Raw genomic sequence first — 18,866 nt, forward strand, 5'->3', positions numbered from 1 at the left:
AGGAAACACATTTGTAGCACAAAACCAAGGCAGTTCCGTCCAGCTTCAAAGCATGGCAGAATTTAAAAGCTCTAACAATCAAAACTCTCCTCTAGCCCATCTAGGAAAGGGACAAAGCAAAAGGCAAGCCCCTCACCTTATGCAAAGCCTACAGCAATAAGCTGACAACTTCCTCTTCCTACCCACATCCCTTTCATGGCCAGTCCCATCAAAAAGAGAAATGCAACAAGCTTTTAATATCTCTAACACCTTATCACATTCCCAAGCGCAGCAACTTTACTGTGATGTCTGTCCTTCTTGGACAGGACATGTACCTTGAACCTTCGCACATGGCTGAAATGCAAATATGGACAAGCTAATAAGCATTTCCATTTTAAACATATAGCAATTTTTAAAGCAAAAGAGAAACACAATACCTTTTTCTTTAACCACTTCAGTGTCTTCTCTTGGCTGTATTTGTGGAATTTCTGACTGCCAATCTCTGAGAAAAAACAAGCAAGGGGAAAAAGTCGTGTCTAGTTTGGATTCCATTTTCAATATATTTAAAATCTTTTAACTTGTAGATACAATATAAAAGTTAATTTGCGTTTTGTACATGTTTGATATCAGGGCAGTAAGTCTCAAAAATACTGGAAACAAAAAAATAAACAGACTGAGCTGATATGAACAGGTCTGAACAATATGACAGTTCTTTAATGAGGACCTAATCCAGCAAAGCATGTATTTTATTTATGTGTAATCTTGGGCTGCCTGAATTCACTAAGACTCTTCTGAAACCCTTGTACTTTCACTTCACCTTCACTGTCCTGTGTCACCAGACAGGTGATTTTAACTACATAGTTCACAACACAAAATGTTGGTACCACAATTTTCTTTTTTTTTTTTTCTTTTAACAACATATTATCTTAAATCTCTATGTGCTGAATCCCAGCACCTAGTAAGGGGCCAAGACAGGGAGTTGGTTACTGAAGCTAAACCATCCACCTCTTCAATAAACTCTTTCCCTATCAGTTCTTCTCTCTCATGTCAAGAGTGACTAAAGCAGAATTTTTACTTCTATCCACCTTTTACATAATTCAATGTAATGTTAAAAGAAAATACGGAATTCAAAATAGCGAAACACACTCCTTGTGGGAGGAAGTACATGATTCACTCATGATTTATGGAGCAACACAAATTAACTCAATGATGTAAGAATTTCAGAGAGTGCTTCCCCTGCGATAACGAGGGTATCATGAACACTTGCTATTCACAGGTGATCAGCTATCTGGAGATACGTGGGTTCAAAACACTCAGGCAAAAGAGAGAAAATTACAAAGGCTCGGGGAAATTTCAGTATAAAAATTCAGAATTAACTCGCAGAAAGCTACATTTGGGAGATGGAATGAGATGCCTAATAAGATTTCACAGGAGATTTTGGAGCGTGCTGCTTCAGTCTTTTTCTTTAACAGGTATTTCAGTAAGTTTTAATCTCCTCTATACCATTACCATGAATACCTACATCTGTTTCATGTCATTTACTGATACAGTGTCATATTCCAACAGTCATTTCATGGATTTTCCTTCTCCCTGGCAAACAACAACATATTATTTATGATTCCTTCAGCATTTCCTTCTTTGGAGTTTATCTTGGCTCCTTCAAATTGCACACAAATAGTGAACTATTATGTGCTCTTTCTGTATGCATGGCAGGGGGTATGGAGAGGTTGAGGAAAGCTATCTGCAAGATAAAAGTTTAAATCTGTCTCAACAGTTGGACAACAGCAAAATACAAAAATTCGTCAGAGCAAAAATGAAAAATACACTAATACACATTTTGCTTTATGATGAGTTGCAGGTAAAGTAATTAGCTGTGGCTTTGTTGGCTGCAGCCCTCAGGACTTAGAAGTCTTTAAATGGCTCTGAAAATGAAAGAAAAGAAGCAGAAAATGGAGAAACGGTCTGGATACTTGAACCTGCTTCTCAATGGGCTAACAGAGTTTGGGTTCAAGTACAGTGAGTACAATTCATGGATTCCTCTCTTATCTAAGAAAGTTCGAGGAAGAGACATCCTCCGGGCACCATTCCCCAACCCATGCTGAAAAGTAATTCTGGCCTGGATTCCCAGGCAGACTCCCCCACAACAGCATGATTCAGAGTGACTCAGTTAGGGAAAGGAAACATAGAACTGTGAAGCCGTTTTCATTAAAACATGTGAAAAATAATTACACTGAACTCTTCAGAGATCACTTTGTTTGAAAATATTTTGTGTGCTTGACAGTTTTGACTATTAAACTCTAGAAACTGACAATATTTGAGACCTCTGAAGAATTAAACTGAGTTAAGAAAGTCACAAACTGCTGACAAAAGGATTCAATATTGGAACATGGATTTAACATGTGATGCACATTTGATATTGGTGAGAGTTAGTGACTACGTTTGATAATATGAGTGTATATTGGAAAGCCTTTTGTTCCCTAATGTGTCTGGTGCCTATAAAACTGGTCTGAGACATCTGGAAAGATTGGGTTTGAGAAATACAGATGGAATATAAGTGGTTCTACAATTAAATAATATGTTCAGTGATCGGGTAATCGCTATGTAGACTTGGAAGTTTCCCTGATGTATTGTTGAGCAAACTGCCTAAAGCACATTTTAAAATCTATTTCTTCAGTGTTTTCCATAACTCTGAAACTTATATGGCCCCTTTTTTTCCTTCCTTCTGGGAATACAAGCTTGGCAATATTATTTAGTTATTCTAATCAGGTAAGTTTTCTTGGCTCTTCATGTTAATCACATCAGACAAGATCACAGTGCAGCTTTTGCCTTGCAAAATGAAACAAAGAGTAACACTCTAGAACTGGAATGCATAACCCTTTCCTAAACCATCTCTACTGTACTTTCAATCCAATGTCGAAATTTATTAGCAAACAACCTGCCTCACCCAGACTTAGTGAGCTGCAATGCACCCTTTCCACAACTACTAAAGCAAGTAATTCAGAATTTAATTCAGCTAAATGAATTTTCAGTGCCCTTCAAGAATGAGGCCAGGGAAGGTGGATTTTCTGCTAATTCAGTAAGTGTAAACTGTGAGTGCTCTGGGGTAAGAATTTGTTGGACAGATGTTAAATGTCTTAAGACTGAATGAAGAGTGAAATAATTATGTTGTTAGGTTCTGTCAAGCAGAACAGAGCTGCAGAAGCTTTAACACAACTGATACTTCTTGCCCTAATGCTCTACTCCTTAAACGAAAAAGGCTACAAAGTGGACAACAGGTCTTAAGAGCGAGAAAAGAGTGAGTACCTTAAGTCATAATGCTGGTATTTTTTACAGGCAATAAAAGACATGAGAATATGAAACACATAGAAGTGGATTAAACAGAAAGGTGATGTGTGCATGACAGGCAAGCAAGTGCCAATGGTTTTGTTGCATAACACTACTCTTGGTGTTCTAAAAAAAGAAAGAAATCCTAAGAACAACCCTCACTGTTACTTTGAACCCAATCCAAACCTGAACAAGAAAAAAGTAGCATGTACATGCAGGTACATGCCTGGGAAAATCCAAGAATATCACATAAAGCTGATGTGCGTGTGTGTGTACAGCTTTTATGACAAAAGCATTGTTCACCTCACATTTCAAAGCAAAACCCAGCAAGTGAACACAACTTCCTTAACAGCTAATATAATCTGTTGGCAAAATGACACAAACTTAGAGGTGTACTTAATACATTACTGAAAGTGAAAAAAAAACAAGCAGTAAAGCATCTTCACTACTGTCTAACAGAATACAGTTTATGGGAGGATGCTCCAACAGGTAACAACTGCAAACACAGTATCAGAATGGATACAGAAGTTAGACAAAGACACAAGCTATTGTCCATAGCAAATACTTTTTTCTAAAGTTTTGTTTTGGGAGCATAGATACTGCCCAAAGGCTGAACTGTTGTTTGGAGGAAGTGCCCCTTCAAAAAAATAAACCTAAGTTCCTGTGCAGACTTAGGTTTGACAGCCAAAAGGATGTGGCACCATATTTCACCTTCTCAGAAGGGTGACCAACCTGGCCTCCATTATGACAATGTGATCCACTTAGTGTATGAGGGGAAGACTGTGGATGTTGTCTATCTGGACTTCTGAAAAGCATCTGACACTGTCTCCCACAGCAGTGTCCTACAGAAACTGGCTGCTCATGGCTTGGACAGGTGCACTCCTCACTGGGTAAAAACCTGTCTGAATGGCCAGGCCCAGAGAGGGGGGATGAAAGCAGTTACATTCAGTTGGCAGCTGGTCACTAGTGGTGACCCCAGGGCCAATTCTTTATCTAGTATCTTTACCAATGATCTGTATGGGGGGGATTGAGTGCACCCTCGGTCAGTTCACAGATGACAGCAAATTGGGCAGGAGTGTTGATCTGCTGCAGGGTAGGAAGGCTCTGCAGAGGGATCTGGACAGCTTGGATTGATGGGCTGAGACCAACGGCATGAGGTTCAACAAGGCCAAATTCCAGGTCCTGCACTTGGGTCAACAAACCTCTGCAGAACTATAGGCTGGGGACAGAATGGCTGGAAAGCTGCTCAGTAGAAAAGGACCTGGGGATGCTGGTTGATGAGGCAGAGTGTGCCCAGATGGCCGAGAAGGCCAATGGCATCCTGGCCTGTACCAGCAATAGTGTGGCCAGCAGGACCAGGGCAGTGATTGTGCCCCTGTACTTGGCACTGGTGAGGCCACACCTCAAATCCTGTGTCCAGTTCTGGACCCCTCACCACAAGAAGGACATTGAGGTGCTGGAGCAAGTCCAGAGAAGGGCAGTGGAGCTGGTGAAGGGTCTAGAGCACAAGTCTGATGAGGAGCAGGTGAAGGAGCTGGGGGTGTTTACTCTCAGTGAAGCTCAGGGGGGGACCATATTACTCTCCACACCCATCAGAAAGGAGGTTGCAGTGAAGTGGGGGTCGGTCTCTTCTGCCAAGTCTCAAGTGAAAGGACAAAAGGAAACGGCCTGAAGTTGCACCAGGGGCTGTTCACATTAAATATTAGAAAAATTTGTTCCACTGAAAGGGTGGTCAGGCCTTGGAATAAAGTGACCAGGTCAGTGGTGGAATCACAGTCTCTGGAAGTGTTCAAGAGGAGTCTGGATGTGGCACTTGGAAATATGGTTTAGGAGTGATTATGGCAGTGCTAGGTTGACACTTGGACTAGATCATCTTGAAGGCTTCTTCTAACCTTGATGATTCTGTGACTCTGTACACAGAAGTTTAATATATCTTCTCTCACCCTGGCTACTTATCCAGTGTTAGACAAGTTGCAGGGCACAGCAATTGCCTGAAAGCTTAAAAATACTTTTTAATGGACATACTTATCACTTCATGAGAAGGAAAAAGGGGTTTTGCATTTCAGATGCACCTGTCTTTAAAGAAGCCTTCTCCAAGGTCAGAACTCACACAAAGAAAAAGGTTGTTTGGTCCAAATGATACCAAATGTCACTAAATGTTTTCTATAGGTTCTTTCGGAAATCCAGCAGGAACAGTAGTATTACTCCACAATTACGTGCTTATGGAAGCACATAATTCCAACTACCCCACTCCCAAACAGAATTTGACAACAGCCTTGCTACTTAAATTTTCTTCTCTCTTGTTAGTGAGCATTTTCAATGGAAACATGTCCTGCTCTGAAGTTCAAATGCAGCTTCCCTACCTTATTGCATACGCACCATATCAAGTCCGAAATAGTTAAAAACTTGTGCACCTAAATCAACTTACAGCTTCCATCCCACACAAATACCTTAATGTTCTATACAGCTAGGAGGAGGTCTGGTCTTTTACTTAGGAGACTTTTTATTCTTCCATCGCCTTTCCTTAGCCACTTCCCAATTATCTGTAGATCATTTAAATATTTCTTCATATATATATATAAATGACAAGGGCCAGCTTGCTTCATGAAAGAAAATTCTTAATGTAGGTAGCTTTCAATCTATCCTTTAACTTTAACCTCAACTCCTTGGAGGAGCTCTAGTGCATAAGAATCAGACCGCTTACTGGTTTTGCACTTGATGGTGCAAAAGATTCCTGTACCTTCTCCTGTAGATCTCCATGTGCATGCAGGGAGATCTCCATTCCCTATCAAGGAGTTAGCAAGCCTAAGCAGAATGCTATTTAAAGGACCAAAAATAAAAACTGAGGTCTTGCACCCTTTCAAACCTGCAAAAATTATGTCATGCTCCTTTTCCCTTCCCTAGAAAGCACATTTTGTCCTCATATAAAATGCAAGCCCCCACACCAAAGGGAATTCTGAGCAAAGGTTGAGGAAACTATGTATAGAATTGATAGCTTGCTAACTTTTTCCATTTGAGTTTTCTCTCTCATATCCTTATGCATCCCAATCAACTTTTGTATTTTAAAACAATTAAGTCTTTAAGCTTAAACCCACACTAAATTATGCAAAACCAGAAAACTTGTGTTCTCCTTTCTCAGCAGCATATGCACTCTTCTCCAGCTTTTTACTACTTATTGTTTCAATGCTTTGGAAGAAAAGGGTGAAAAAAAGTAAAATGGACCACTTCTTCCATGCCAGACTATCCTACACTAAATAAAGAATGTAGAGAGGTAAAATTCTGATCCAAGTCAAAGAGAGTTCACAACATATACAGTAATGTCAAGAAGCCAGCTCTGATCAGTTTATCATTTGTATGACACCTAGCAACAAGACTGCATGAGTTTTGCAGAGTTGCAGCAGATAATCTGAGGTCCACACATTTCTATTCACAAGACTGCGATGACAAGCTTTAAACCTAAGCTTCTGTTTTTAAAGTACAGCTGTGTCCAGCACTTTGGTTGTTTAGTAAAACAAAAAACAATATTTAAATCTTTCTTGTAATGAGGTGACACTAACAAATTGAGTATTTTTTTTTTCTGCCCTCCCCCCCACCCCTTTTTTTCACCTTTTTCTTCTGTTACGTGCTGTATGTACTGTTTAACATCTGCACACTTCAGCAGCAATGGGCAGTTAGGGTATTCCGAGTCTAGCACAACTTGATCAAGTGGCTGGAACTTTCCTTGCTGCTGAAAATACATCAAAGGGATTACAAAAGCATTACTAAAATGTTAAGACACATATATACACACTACACATATATATATAAATATATATGCATGCAATGGCCATGATTTTAAAAAAAAGGATTTAAAGAACATCATATTTTGAATGGTAACACATGACACATTGCGAAACTGATTACAAAGCAAGCTATAAATATTTATTTCAGACCAGTAAATACCTGCAAAATGCTGAACTCTTCAAACACTGCACTTAAAAGGCCAAATTTAGAACAACATGGGGAGAAACTAATGTGAAGTACAGCAGGATTTTTTGGAAGATGACATAAGACACAGTAGTCAGTGTGTGCCAAGAGTGTTTTAGACCAAAACCTGTTGGATTAAACCCAGTGTCATAGCTTCCATTCAAATTTTGCTTTTCCTTCGACAAAGAAATCTCAAAGGAGCAGGGCAGCTTCTGGAACACAGTGTTAACCTTTCACCTCTGCAAAGTCAATTCCAGTTTCGCCAGAGTAGGGATATAAAGTGATTTTGGCACAACTTAAATAGCTCCACACATGACAGAACCATCTAACAAATTTAGCCACTGCCAAACAATGCATAATCATTCAGCATGGTTTGGCACAACTGGCAACCTTCCCTTTGGAAAGATCCCTTAGCGCATCAGTACAAAGACTCTGTGAGCTTCTCATGCTTAAGAGAGTGCGTGGTCTCTGGAGCCAAGGCTGAACTCATTATATTGGTCTGCATGAAAAAGCCCACTTGGGGTATACTGCTTTCATTATTAATTAATTCTCTTGCTAGACAGTCAGAGGCTTAATAAAAGCAACCATCTATTGTTAAAAATCACAATAAAAACAAGAAAAAAATCCCAAATACACAAAAAGCAAAACCAGAAAGTATTTAGAGTGTTTTTTCTCCTTAAAAAGGAAAAGGCACAATAACAGTGGCAAAAAGAAGTTAGGAGACACAAAAATAAAACTGCAATAAGCTCTTTCTTATAGATAACTTGCCCTGCTTGTGTCCCAAAGCAAGGCAGCTGCATTTACATCATGCATGGGCACAGAGCCTAAGCCAAGCAAGGTGCTGTATAGGAGATGGCTCCGCTCAGAGACATACTAAGCAATCCTGCATCACACTATCAAAATCAAAGGACAGTGCAAAGGATGATCCTAAGATATCCAGTGATATCCATTAGTTCAAGCTAGAAGTGATTGTGCTGCATTCAAGCGAACCTTACAACAAGACTTCCCTTTACTTAGAATACACTAACTTAATCAAGGTGCTGCAGGAACGCATTTGCCCTTTTTTAGGACCCAGAACACCACTGTGCATTTTTCTGGCATCATGCCTCACCTAGAAACCAGAAAACAATGTACTGAAAAAGTGAAGGGCAGCACAGGACTCTTCCTATGCACAGAAACAGCAGCAGGAGTTGTCCTTTACTCAGGCACCCCTCCACATAAAGAGAGGAGATTTACTGCTTCCCTAATTTAAGTTTGATATAAAGCTTTCAAAGGTGTGATGAATTCAAACAGCGCCCAGGGAACAAGCTGAACTACTCCTTGTAGAATGACCTCTTCTGGTGGACCATCTTGACCACAGAAACATAGAATTCATCTATATCACACCCTATATCTTAAACCATTAAAAACGATTACAGAACAATAAGTTACTATTACAAAGGTGTAGGAAGACTTTATATCTTCACCATAAAAATTGTTCTCCTGCATTTTCCACTTGCAATCTAAAGCAGAAAATAGCAAGCAACCTTGTAGAAATTCTTTTAGAGCAAAAACCCTTAGGCTGCATAAAGTGAAACTATTGTCTCCACAAGACAAAACAAATAAAAAAAAAAAAAACAACATCTCCATTTCATTTTGTGCCCTTTTTTTCACATGCTGTTTATAAAAATAAATCAGTAAATTTGCCTATGACTTTTGACATATTTCAGAAATTTAAGTGAGGTTTTGCTACACCCACCATAAAGCAATGAAGCCATTTATTAATTACCCAACTTTTGGATACTCGATCATCCCATTGCTCTTCTATGATACAGCACCTCTACAAATACTGTTTCTAAAAAGGCAAGGTTTCTTTTTAAGTTCAAACTGCCACAGAAATGTTCCTCTTTCCCGCTCCATAGCATCCAAATTTTTCTTTCTTTTTCCCTTTTTCCCAAAATAACCAGTCTACTGATGTCTCAGAAAGGGCACTAGTTTGTTTTGATCTGATGACATGTCAGCATTTTAAATTCAATAGTTCTGGGACAGGCTCTCACAAAAAGACAAAAGAGAATCTCTTATTCTCTTGAAAAAGGAGGTGATTAGTGCTTGTTGAGATTGAAAGCTGACTCTTGTAACATAATTTAGCGACGAAAAAACTTGATGCAAATAAAAATACTTCTAGGTATTAAGATAACTCTGCTTTAAATGCAAATCAAATTTCCATTATTATGGAAGCCACTCTTTGTAAAATTAACATAACTTCTCCAGAACTGAAGTCAGAAATAATGTTTTCTCCTGAGAATTAGAGAGAAAAAAAGTAAAGCAGGCTTACCTCCTTGTCTGCCTTTATGAGGTAGTAAAGTATCAGAAATAAGGGGTCCATTGGTGTAACAAACAGCAGGCGCCCATCTAGGTGACAGAAATACAAAAATAAGCTTACACAATATACTGACTTTTTTGAGGGTTTAGGATGCTTTTTAGGAGTGTGAAGAGCCCATTTTTTTTTTTTTGGAAGTATCCCATATTTTAATAAAACAAACAGGAGAATTGTATCTGTAATTTTACATTAAAAATACGGAGATAACTCAATTCTCTACCCTGCCAAACCAAAGCAAAAGCTCCACTTCAGGACTTCTGGCTTCATGTACTCTGAGTTTTCCCTTTTTTCTGGACTGTATTAAAACCAGCAAAATTGGAGCTGCCCTCTATTGGCAGATTTGGGGGCAACAGAGATTTGGTTTGGGATACCGGAGAGATTCAGCAATACTCAACCTCCAACACTGGGCAAGGCAACACTGTGCTGGTGGAAGAGACAGGCAGGACAAGAAAGAATTTCAAGAACTAGTTACCTTAGAGCTGCCTCTCATCAGTAAAGGCAGCATCTGATGCAGACTCCTAATGGAACACCCAGATGAGAAAATATGGCTCAGTGTGCTGCATTCAAGGTTACACACAAAGAAAGACCGTGGTCTCCCATTGAAACAGACACCTCTGCCCATCTGGAGTTCATTGCAGGACAATGGCTTAGTCAGGCTTTTTGTATAATTGCAGATAATTGGAAACAATGTAACATCAAGGAAATTCACTAATGAGACCAAATAATTGATGACAATTTGACAGTAATTAGCAAACCAAAAGCAAATAAATGTAATCTTTTTGTTTCAAGTCACATGACTAAGATCATTAGAGAAAAGGAAATGCTATTATGACGGCCCTAAAACTAACAAAAGATCATGTTGGAAGAATGTGGTTTGGGCAAAGCTGATATCCAACCTAACGTGTATTACTAACATGATGCTCCATGTGAGGCAAAGCAAGCATCAAAACTACTTACAAACATGAAAGCTTTGATATTGAAACTGGAAGGAAACAACACCCACTGCCACCTTCTCAAAGCTTCTACTCAACTGCTTTCCACTGAACCTCCAGGAAGAGTTATTTTTCTTTGTTCTAAAGATTCAGACTCACTAGAGGTGTATAAAGACCTCTGCCCTTCTCTGCAGATAACCAGGTAATTTGTTTTAACTGCAAACACACAGCATTTTGTGCTGTTCTTCTGACCGTTTCAGAGATACAGCAGCCATAACATTCAGGAAACATTTTTCCACTGTATTTTAAAAAAAAACCTGAGGGCATGATTCCTTAAGGCAATCCAAGTTCCTGTTTTCCAAGGGCCAAAATAAAGGTTAGAAAGGGAGAGAGAGAATACAATGTGGACATGACTGGGAGAAGGGAGCAGACCCAGTCTGTTGGCTCATCCCCAAGACGGAACAAGGAAAAGCTCAGAGACATACTGCTTGCATTGCTTTATGTGCCTGCAGAGGATGTTTAAAAGTTAGCACACACTTTGGGACATTACCATTAAAGAAGGCATATGTCTGGAAGGGCTGCTTTTATTTATTATTATAAATGGACTTTTCTCTAATGAAAAGGAATAAAATAAATATACCTTAATGTCCCGAATTAATACTTATGGACATGCTGGTCTGTGGACATGGTGGCAGAGAAACACTGCTACAATAACATCCTTACTGAAAAGGCATTGTGAAAGCCGTCACAAGCAGTTACACAAGTTTCCTCCTCATTTTCAGAACAGCGAGCAGGATCACAGAATGTCCAAGATGGTACAGACCAGCTCACTTCAGAGAGAACACTGAAATGGCAACTTCAGACAGCAGGCCTCTCCTGAGAGCCCAGCACTCAGGCTGGGGACTAAAGACATAATTAAAAGAATGCAAGACCATACATTCCAGTGCTTGGAGCTCTAACACACCACTTTGCTCAGCTAGCTAAGGCGTTCTAGCCCTTTTTTTTCTTTCCCATAGGATAATACTTATTAACTTACACAGAGGACTTGCTGGTGTGATTGACAAGGAAAGCTAAGTATTTTATGGCACTTCAGTTTAAATACAATTGAATTACTTACCCCTCCTTTCCCCTTCAAAAAATGACAAATGAACATCTGCCTAATTGAGGCTGCCAAAGGCAACCTTTTAAAGAGAATTGACAAAGCCCCAAGCCCTGGTTAAATCCATATGGCAAATGAGTCTATCAGAAGGTAGGGATATGATGCAGCATGCCTCAAACAACAAGGAAAAACACCTGTAAATTTACTAGAAGAGAGAGGGAAGGTCTGTGTACAAACATTAGTTAAAGATGGGGGAAAGATTCATTATCCAACTCACCTTGTTGAACAGTCTGACCTATAAACCAGGACCGATGTTCCTCGTGAAAAGCTTTTACTTCAAACAGCTGCTGTGCACCACTGCTGAATAAGTAAAGGGTTGCTTCCCCTGTTGAAAAGAAATCTGGTTTGTGTTTGTAAGCTTTCACAAAAATCAAAAGAATACCCAATATGTTTGAAGAATGTGCCTTATATACATACAGACACACAAACATACACACTTTCTACATAAACTCACTACAAAGAGAGCTCAGACAAAAAACACTATTATATACAGATGTTCATTTACCAGCTCTATAAACGAAACTGAATTTGAATCAATAAATAAGATGTGTGAATAGTTCATCTTACAACACAAAGCCTTTGATCCAAACCCAAATCAAAATCACTCAAGAAATCAGCTTTTTTTCTGTAGTGAAGGGGGAAGGTGGAAAACAAGAGAATTCCCTCTCCTTCCATCACATTTGTCTTGAAGATCAGACTCTGGGTTAGGGGAACAAAAGTTTCAAACCATTCATGGACAATTTGAAATACTTTTTCTTTGTGCACCAAAATGGATTGTGATGACTCAGTATGGGTAGATGCATAAAGTAAACAAGGAAGCTAGAAGAAGTTGGTTTGAAGTGCCCATCCGAACCTTAAAAGTTTGGAAAGGAAAAGACAAGGTTTATTTTAGGTCACCCCATAGCACAGCTCTTTCATTTCACATTAGTTTTGGGTTACAATGAAAGGGTGACAAACACATTGCAAACAGGACTGGCATTTTCCATATCTAAAATGGGAAGTTGCCACACCTACAGAAGGGGCCACTGAAATGTGGTCTGCTGAGTCTGTTGGCTGGTCTGCTTCTGTCTTGGCTATCAATCTATCTTCAAGAAACAAGAGCAACTACAGCACGGCTGTCCTGCTCAAAACACATAAATTGCAAAGCTGCACTGGCTTGCAGATCATGGGCTGGCTCAGAGAAGTCTCAGTGTAAGCCCTGAAAGCTGACATCAGCACTGCTCTTCTCAGTCTGCAGACACCCCCAGGTGTGGAGGGAGGTCAGCTAAAATGGGCAGACACATGAATTCCCAAAAATCACTGATAATGCATTTTTTCCCCCTTTATCCAAAAGGCTGGCCAGATGTTTAACCTCACTTAAGGATATAATTTCAGTTCTCTGATAATTTTTCTTTTGGGTAGGGGAGGAAAGGAGCAACGAGTAGTCGTAAGGGGGAACAGAGGTTTCAATCATTACCATGTGCACCCTCAAAAAGGGTCTACACCACAGTTTGATCAGCACCACATCAAACTACTCACAGAAGTGCTGACTGAACAACTTAAGACTCCTACAAGTGAGTGTGCTATCCAAATCCAGTGGTGAGCTACAAAATCTTAGGAAAGGGACCCTTCTTATTACCTAAGTACAGCTTCTCAATTTATGTCATTATGCTAAAAGGACAGTCACCACAGTACTGTTAGACAGAAATTCCAGGGGATGGGGAGAGAACTTGGGCAGCTTTGCTCACAACTTCTCCAACGTTTATTGTGGTACTTCTGAATTGCAGTCTGATTCTACTTTATAGTCTTTGTAAGGGATAGAAATTTGTCCTTTTTACCTGTCTATATAAAGGACGAAGCATGTTTTTATTTAATAACGTGGTTAGCATGAATTCTATAGTGCTCTGAGCCCTTCAGTGCCTATCTATACAATATCTGGCATCAACAATTCATCTGTTAGACCCAAAGGTAAGGAAAATACATTAATAGTGTGGTCTCAGTTCTTCCATTTTCAGACTTCGTATTTGTAACAGGCAACATAACTGAAAGTTTATGCAGGCCTATAAATAAGGTCCTGTAAATGCTAAAGGAACACACCCAGGCAATCATTGCACTTTAGGTTTTCCCCAGAAAACTTTCCCAAGATCTCTGATTCTACAAGGTAAACAGATCTCTTTTCACACAGAGGAAAAACAAATTAACATCTGTGCTTTTAAAAACATATCAAACTACAAAGTCAATATGCTACAGCAAGAAATAATAACACAGGTGGAAAATAGATATGGCTTTATATTCCCACTGTAAATCTGAGCAATCAAGAAATAGGTAACAGGATGAAGAAGTGATTTTACCTTCTGTATTATTATTTTGGACAATTTTCCTCTTTCAAGAACAAGTACGGTTCCTATACTGTCACACTAAAATGTATCTGAAGACTTCAGTTACACATATATATGTAAATACATAGAAATACAAGCAGTCAATTTCAGACCAACACCATAAAACTTAAATCTACAGAAAATAAACGAGCTTAAGCAAAGATAAAAAACCAGCATGAAACATCTTGCAAGCACAGACATTTTTCAAACAGAATGTTAACCCTAACAAAGGCTTACTGCAAGTTTCTGTTGCAGTATCTTATACTCCAATTATTAATTGATCATAGAATAAAAATCCTTGGCAAAAAGAACGATCTGACTAGAAGAAAGTAACCACGGGATGGTGGTGTCATTTTATTGCCTGCATTTGCTGGTCTTTCCAATGTATTTTGAATTCAAAGTGCCTCGTCCTCTATTAAGGAGAAAAGAGACACCATGATCTGGGCCAGGAAAAGAAAATTAAGACTTAAAAATGAGAAGACCCAAAAAGCTCGGTAAGTACAACTGAATCACTTCTTCTAACTCTATTTATTTTAAAGCATAAAATGAATGCTAAGAAGACCAAATTTGGATTAAAAAAAAAAAGCCTGGACTCAACACCCAACACTGTAAGCTCCCCAAAACTAATGCACTTAAAAACAGAACTTAAATTACACCCCTTTTTTTGTGCTGCCAATATTCCTGATGAATAAACAGTTTGACCAATTAAAATTATAAAAGAAATCCTAAATGTTTGCACAGCATTAGCTATCTGGCATAAAGAGCAGTATCTTTGGCACTTAAAACTTGTATCTATCATCATTATTTCAGCTTTGCGAAATATGAATCTTTTGGTGGTGGAGAGTATCAACCAGAATTTTAACAGGCTCATGTCACAATTCCAGAACTTGCCTGTGCTTGGATTGCGCAGTTTTGTAAACAAGGGTTCGCTGTCAGGTGTCTTAGGGGGGTCAATAGCAGCCTCTGTAAGGGGAGAGGAAAAAGTTATGAACTATTAAGTTGTGAAGTATTTCACATCTGCTTCTCCAAGACATTCAGAATTAATTGGATTGACACTTTTTGAAAACACACACACACATCTGCCTAAAAGTTATATGCCTCAACCCAAATTCATCCTACCTGATCAAGGCACTTAAATTATGATTCCAGACTTCCTGGCACTCTCTATCTGTCACAGGAAAGATATGCACCTGGGGATGATTTAGATTTTGAAAACCACTTCCCCCTAGAGAGCCTTCAGGCAAGAGAGCTCCTAAATTTGACATCCCAGTTAAGTAAGATGAACTGATATGCTGCCCTGATTAGTCACAAAGACAATGAGAATGCTTTGGTTAGTTAGGCCAAGCACAATCTGGACATTAAAAAAGTGCAATAGGTAAAATAAACTTGGGAAGAAACTGTGATCCTTTAAAGCTTTCAGGAAGTCAGATTATGCAGGAATTAGCTTATTCTAGTTGTTACATCTGTGAAAAACATGCACACTTATTTATCTGTTATGTACAAACTTGAAAAATAAAGACTGCATTTAATTCCCCCCACAAGTAAAAGATGCTGAGAGAATACAGCACCTCTGGCTTAAGCTCCTTACAGTTATTCTCTTTTCTGTATCTTTGAACAAACAGAAGACAAAAAGCAGAGCCACAAAAGTATATTTTTTCTGTGAAACTGAAAAAAGAAGGAAACAGCTACCACAAGGACGCTGACTCAAGTACAAAAAAACACATCTATAAGTAGTTAATTATATTCTATCCAAGTCCTCTTTGTAGGGAATGTCTAACTTATATTTATGAAAACAACTTCCCACATCTCAGTAAAGAGCACCATGACAGCATCATCCTTCTTAGCCTGCACACTGCCAGTTCAGTCCCAATTCCTTTCATACAGGCATTCATCAGAGCAAGGAAAATTACTAAAACATTTCACATATATAACCAGTATCCAGACCCCAGAGAATGGACTGACAGGGATCAGGCTGATGTTTGCGTTATAGTGCTGCCGAGGAAAGCAGACAGGAGCAATAGCAGCAGACCGCATGACTATTCAAAGGAACAGAAGTGCCACACTGTCCTTCCCCTTTCAGTAGCATCCAGCAGGTTTGTGAAGAGGGAGCTGGCAGAGCTCTTTGGCAAACAGGGAAGTAGGAACAACCGAAAGTAGCTGTCCTCCACCCTGGCTGAAAGCCCCAACATACCTGAAAAGGACAAGTGGACTTCTCACACTTGGCTGCTCATTGACACCTCAGGGGCAAAAAAAAAAACCCCAAATAACTCTCAACCTTCATATTCACTCCTTGTTATTCAGTTGTGTCACCAACAGAAGTTGCCCAGATAAAGACATATGCAGGACACAAAAACCAAATGTATTTAGTGATAAAAGTGCTGGAGAGTAATAGTTCTCAGAGTGGTTCAGAGGATTTAGAGTAATTTTCTTCCCTTCAAAATTTAAATGAGTCTTCAGGTGGCTTGAAAAACTGCTTCAAAAAGTTTCAGTAAAAGTTGAGGGCTTTTAATGGAAAAAGTCCATATTTGCTAACCAGACTTGCTTCATATGCTGATACGTAAACACACGGCTGTCAAGCTACATTTGCCCTGGCAAAGGCGACCTTCCAATTTCTAGAGCTGTGTATATTTCAATTCTTGACCACAGTTTAACATTAGTGTATTTTTTGTTACTTTTTAAAACACTGAAGTGATTAATGATAGTGAAAGAAACATGCTGCATGTGTTTACTTTGATGTGTTTCACATGAACATGTTAAAATATACACAGTAAATGTGAGTTTCAAAATTTAAAACAAAAAGCAAAACAAAAAAAAAAACCCCAAAGGAACTTTCAGCGCTCACTTGCTCTGCTTTCTTCATGCATAGATTGATGAACACTGGGAATGAGTCCAGCTGAGCCTGAAGTTGCATCTTGTGAACAATTAAGACGACAATCCTTCCTAATTTGCTGTTTTTAATGACATTCGCATCTTTACTAGGTTGAGATGTTCTCTTCTGAACACTGAATTCATCCATCTCTGCTAAGCCTGGGAGACTCCTACAGGTAGGGAGCACTCAGTGTAACAAACCCAAGGATACATTGTCCCTTCTATTCCTCATCAATCCTCTACCTTCCCAGCCCAGATAACCGCCCTCCATCATCCAGGTCTGCCCCATGCTATCCCCCAGGCTCAGCACCCTCTGCTCTGCCCCTCTGGCCCTGCCAGAAGCTCCTCCCCATGTGAAGAGCACTGCCCATGGAGTTCTTTGGTGCTTCTCAGGCTCCAAGGGGGTCACCACTGCATGAGGACAGCAGGGATCAAACCCTAACAAACAGTCTGAGTTGCAGGCTTCTGTCCCACTATCTCAAGCCGATGGGATCAGAGTTTATGTCACACTCTCCACACAGCTGCCATGGAAAACAGTTTGCCTGAAGGGACATGCACACACACAAGAAGAAGGGAAGGACTGGGCAAAGGCAAAAATGGTTGCTTTGAGTTTCTTTAACATTCAATTTCCTCAAAATGTAGGCAATATTCCACTCCATTTCCAGGGGCATCTGAAGAATATTTTTGTTATAGATTGGCTTTACTATATGTCAAGTTGGCAGACAAAAAAAAGAGGCAGCTGGGAGAATGCCTGCTTGGAAAACTGGATGCAATATCAACATGGCCTTAAGGGCAAAGAAGGCCCTATTTATCTGAATTTAAATACTTCATGGCTAGGAAAATGCTGAGCAAGGGATTTTTGATGTTAGGTGTCCAAACCTAACTTATTTGTGCTCTGGACTTTATCCAGGAAAGGTAACTGGATTTCTTTAATGCCATTACATTTATCAGTCCTTGTATTTCAGCAAGGATCTCTCACAGCTAAGTAAACACAGACTTCTTTAAAAGCAGTACTGTAGCCATTTTCTAGCAAAACTGAGAGTTAAACTAGGTTGGGAATTTGTTTTCAATTTTAAAATTCACATCCAGATAAGAAATCACCTTACAGAAAACAAACAAAAAAGTAACATTACAGGAAGAGCTGTTTTGTTAAATTCTAAAGGAAAACATCAGATGACTGCCACTACGGTTATTTTAACAGTTCCCATAGCTCAGCCCTGAGAAACTTGCTCATCTACAAGAATACTTAGGGAGAGAGGCAAGACCTTTCTGGAGAGTACACTCTCTACCAACAGTGACCCACAGTCAGGTCACCTTACTAACGTGTCATTACAGCATGATTTTCTCCTAGGACAACAGACTACAATGATATAAAAAACTGATAGAAGGGTACAGAGGGGCTAAATTAATCCTGTCTCAAGGAGGCCAGCAAGCAAGCCACTCTTTAAACTGCCTGGAAAGACAGAAGGCAGACACTTCCAGGAGGCAGCTGAACCCACCTAAAGCTTAATTCCACCTATTATCATCCCCTGCAAGTGTATGGCTCTGTCTCCTCGCTTACAGACACCTCTGGCACTGCAGTGCTATCCGGATGCAGCACCACCACAGCTACACCAGCGGAGGGAGTCCCGAGTTAAACACAGTCCAGGACAATTCCAACACTGGGCCAGTAACTATGTCCCCTTTGCTCAAGTTACTGTCTACTGTTTGTGCACTGTTAACCAGATCACACAAAGTCCACCTAAAAATGTGCACGATGTATCCAGCAGTTTGGAGTCTACAGACACATCCTCAGAATCCTGAAGCTGAGCAAAAGAGACTATGGAAGCTTAAATGAAGCTTTCCACTACAGAAAAGGAGAAAAGATTATTGTATTTCATGGAGGTCAGACATACAACCAGGCAAATTCTGTAAGATACATA

At 39.6% G+C, this 18,866-nt stretch overlaps 1 protein-coding gene across 3 annotated transcripts in view; it reads right to left on the reverse strand.

Moving 5' to 3' along the window:
* The window catches only part of RNASEH2B (ribonuclease H2 subunit B), a 44,486-nt gene that overhangs the window by 17,160 nt on the left and 8,460 nt on the right, over positions 1–18,866 (reverse strand). For 2 of the 3 annotated variants that reach the window (XM_039567293.1, XM_039567280.1), the window contains exons 2-6: positions 14,968–15,039; positions 11,937–12,044; positions 9,584–9,660; positions 6,910–7,030; positions 417–481 (exon numbers count right to left, since the gene is read on the reverse strand). In XM_039567293.1, the coding sequence (XP_039423227.1) occupies positions 417–481; positions 6,910–7,030; positions 9,584–9,660; positions 11,937–12,044; positions 14,968–15,039 (443 nt within the window). The remainder of the gene's footprint in view (positions 1–416; positions 482–6,909; positions 7,031–9,583; positions 9,661–11,936; positions 12,045–14,967; positions 15,040–18,866) is intronic. The other variant, XM_039567288.1, reaches the window with a different exon arrangement.

This window comes from Corvus cornix, chromosome 1 (genome assembly GCF_000738735.6).
Source record: "Corvus cornix cornix isolate S_Up_H32 chromosome 1, ASM73873v5, whole genome shotgun sequence".
NCBI lineage: Eukaryota > Metazoa > Chordata > Aves > Passeriformes > Corvidae > Corvus > Corvus cornix.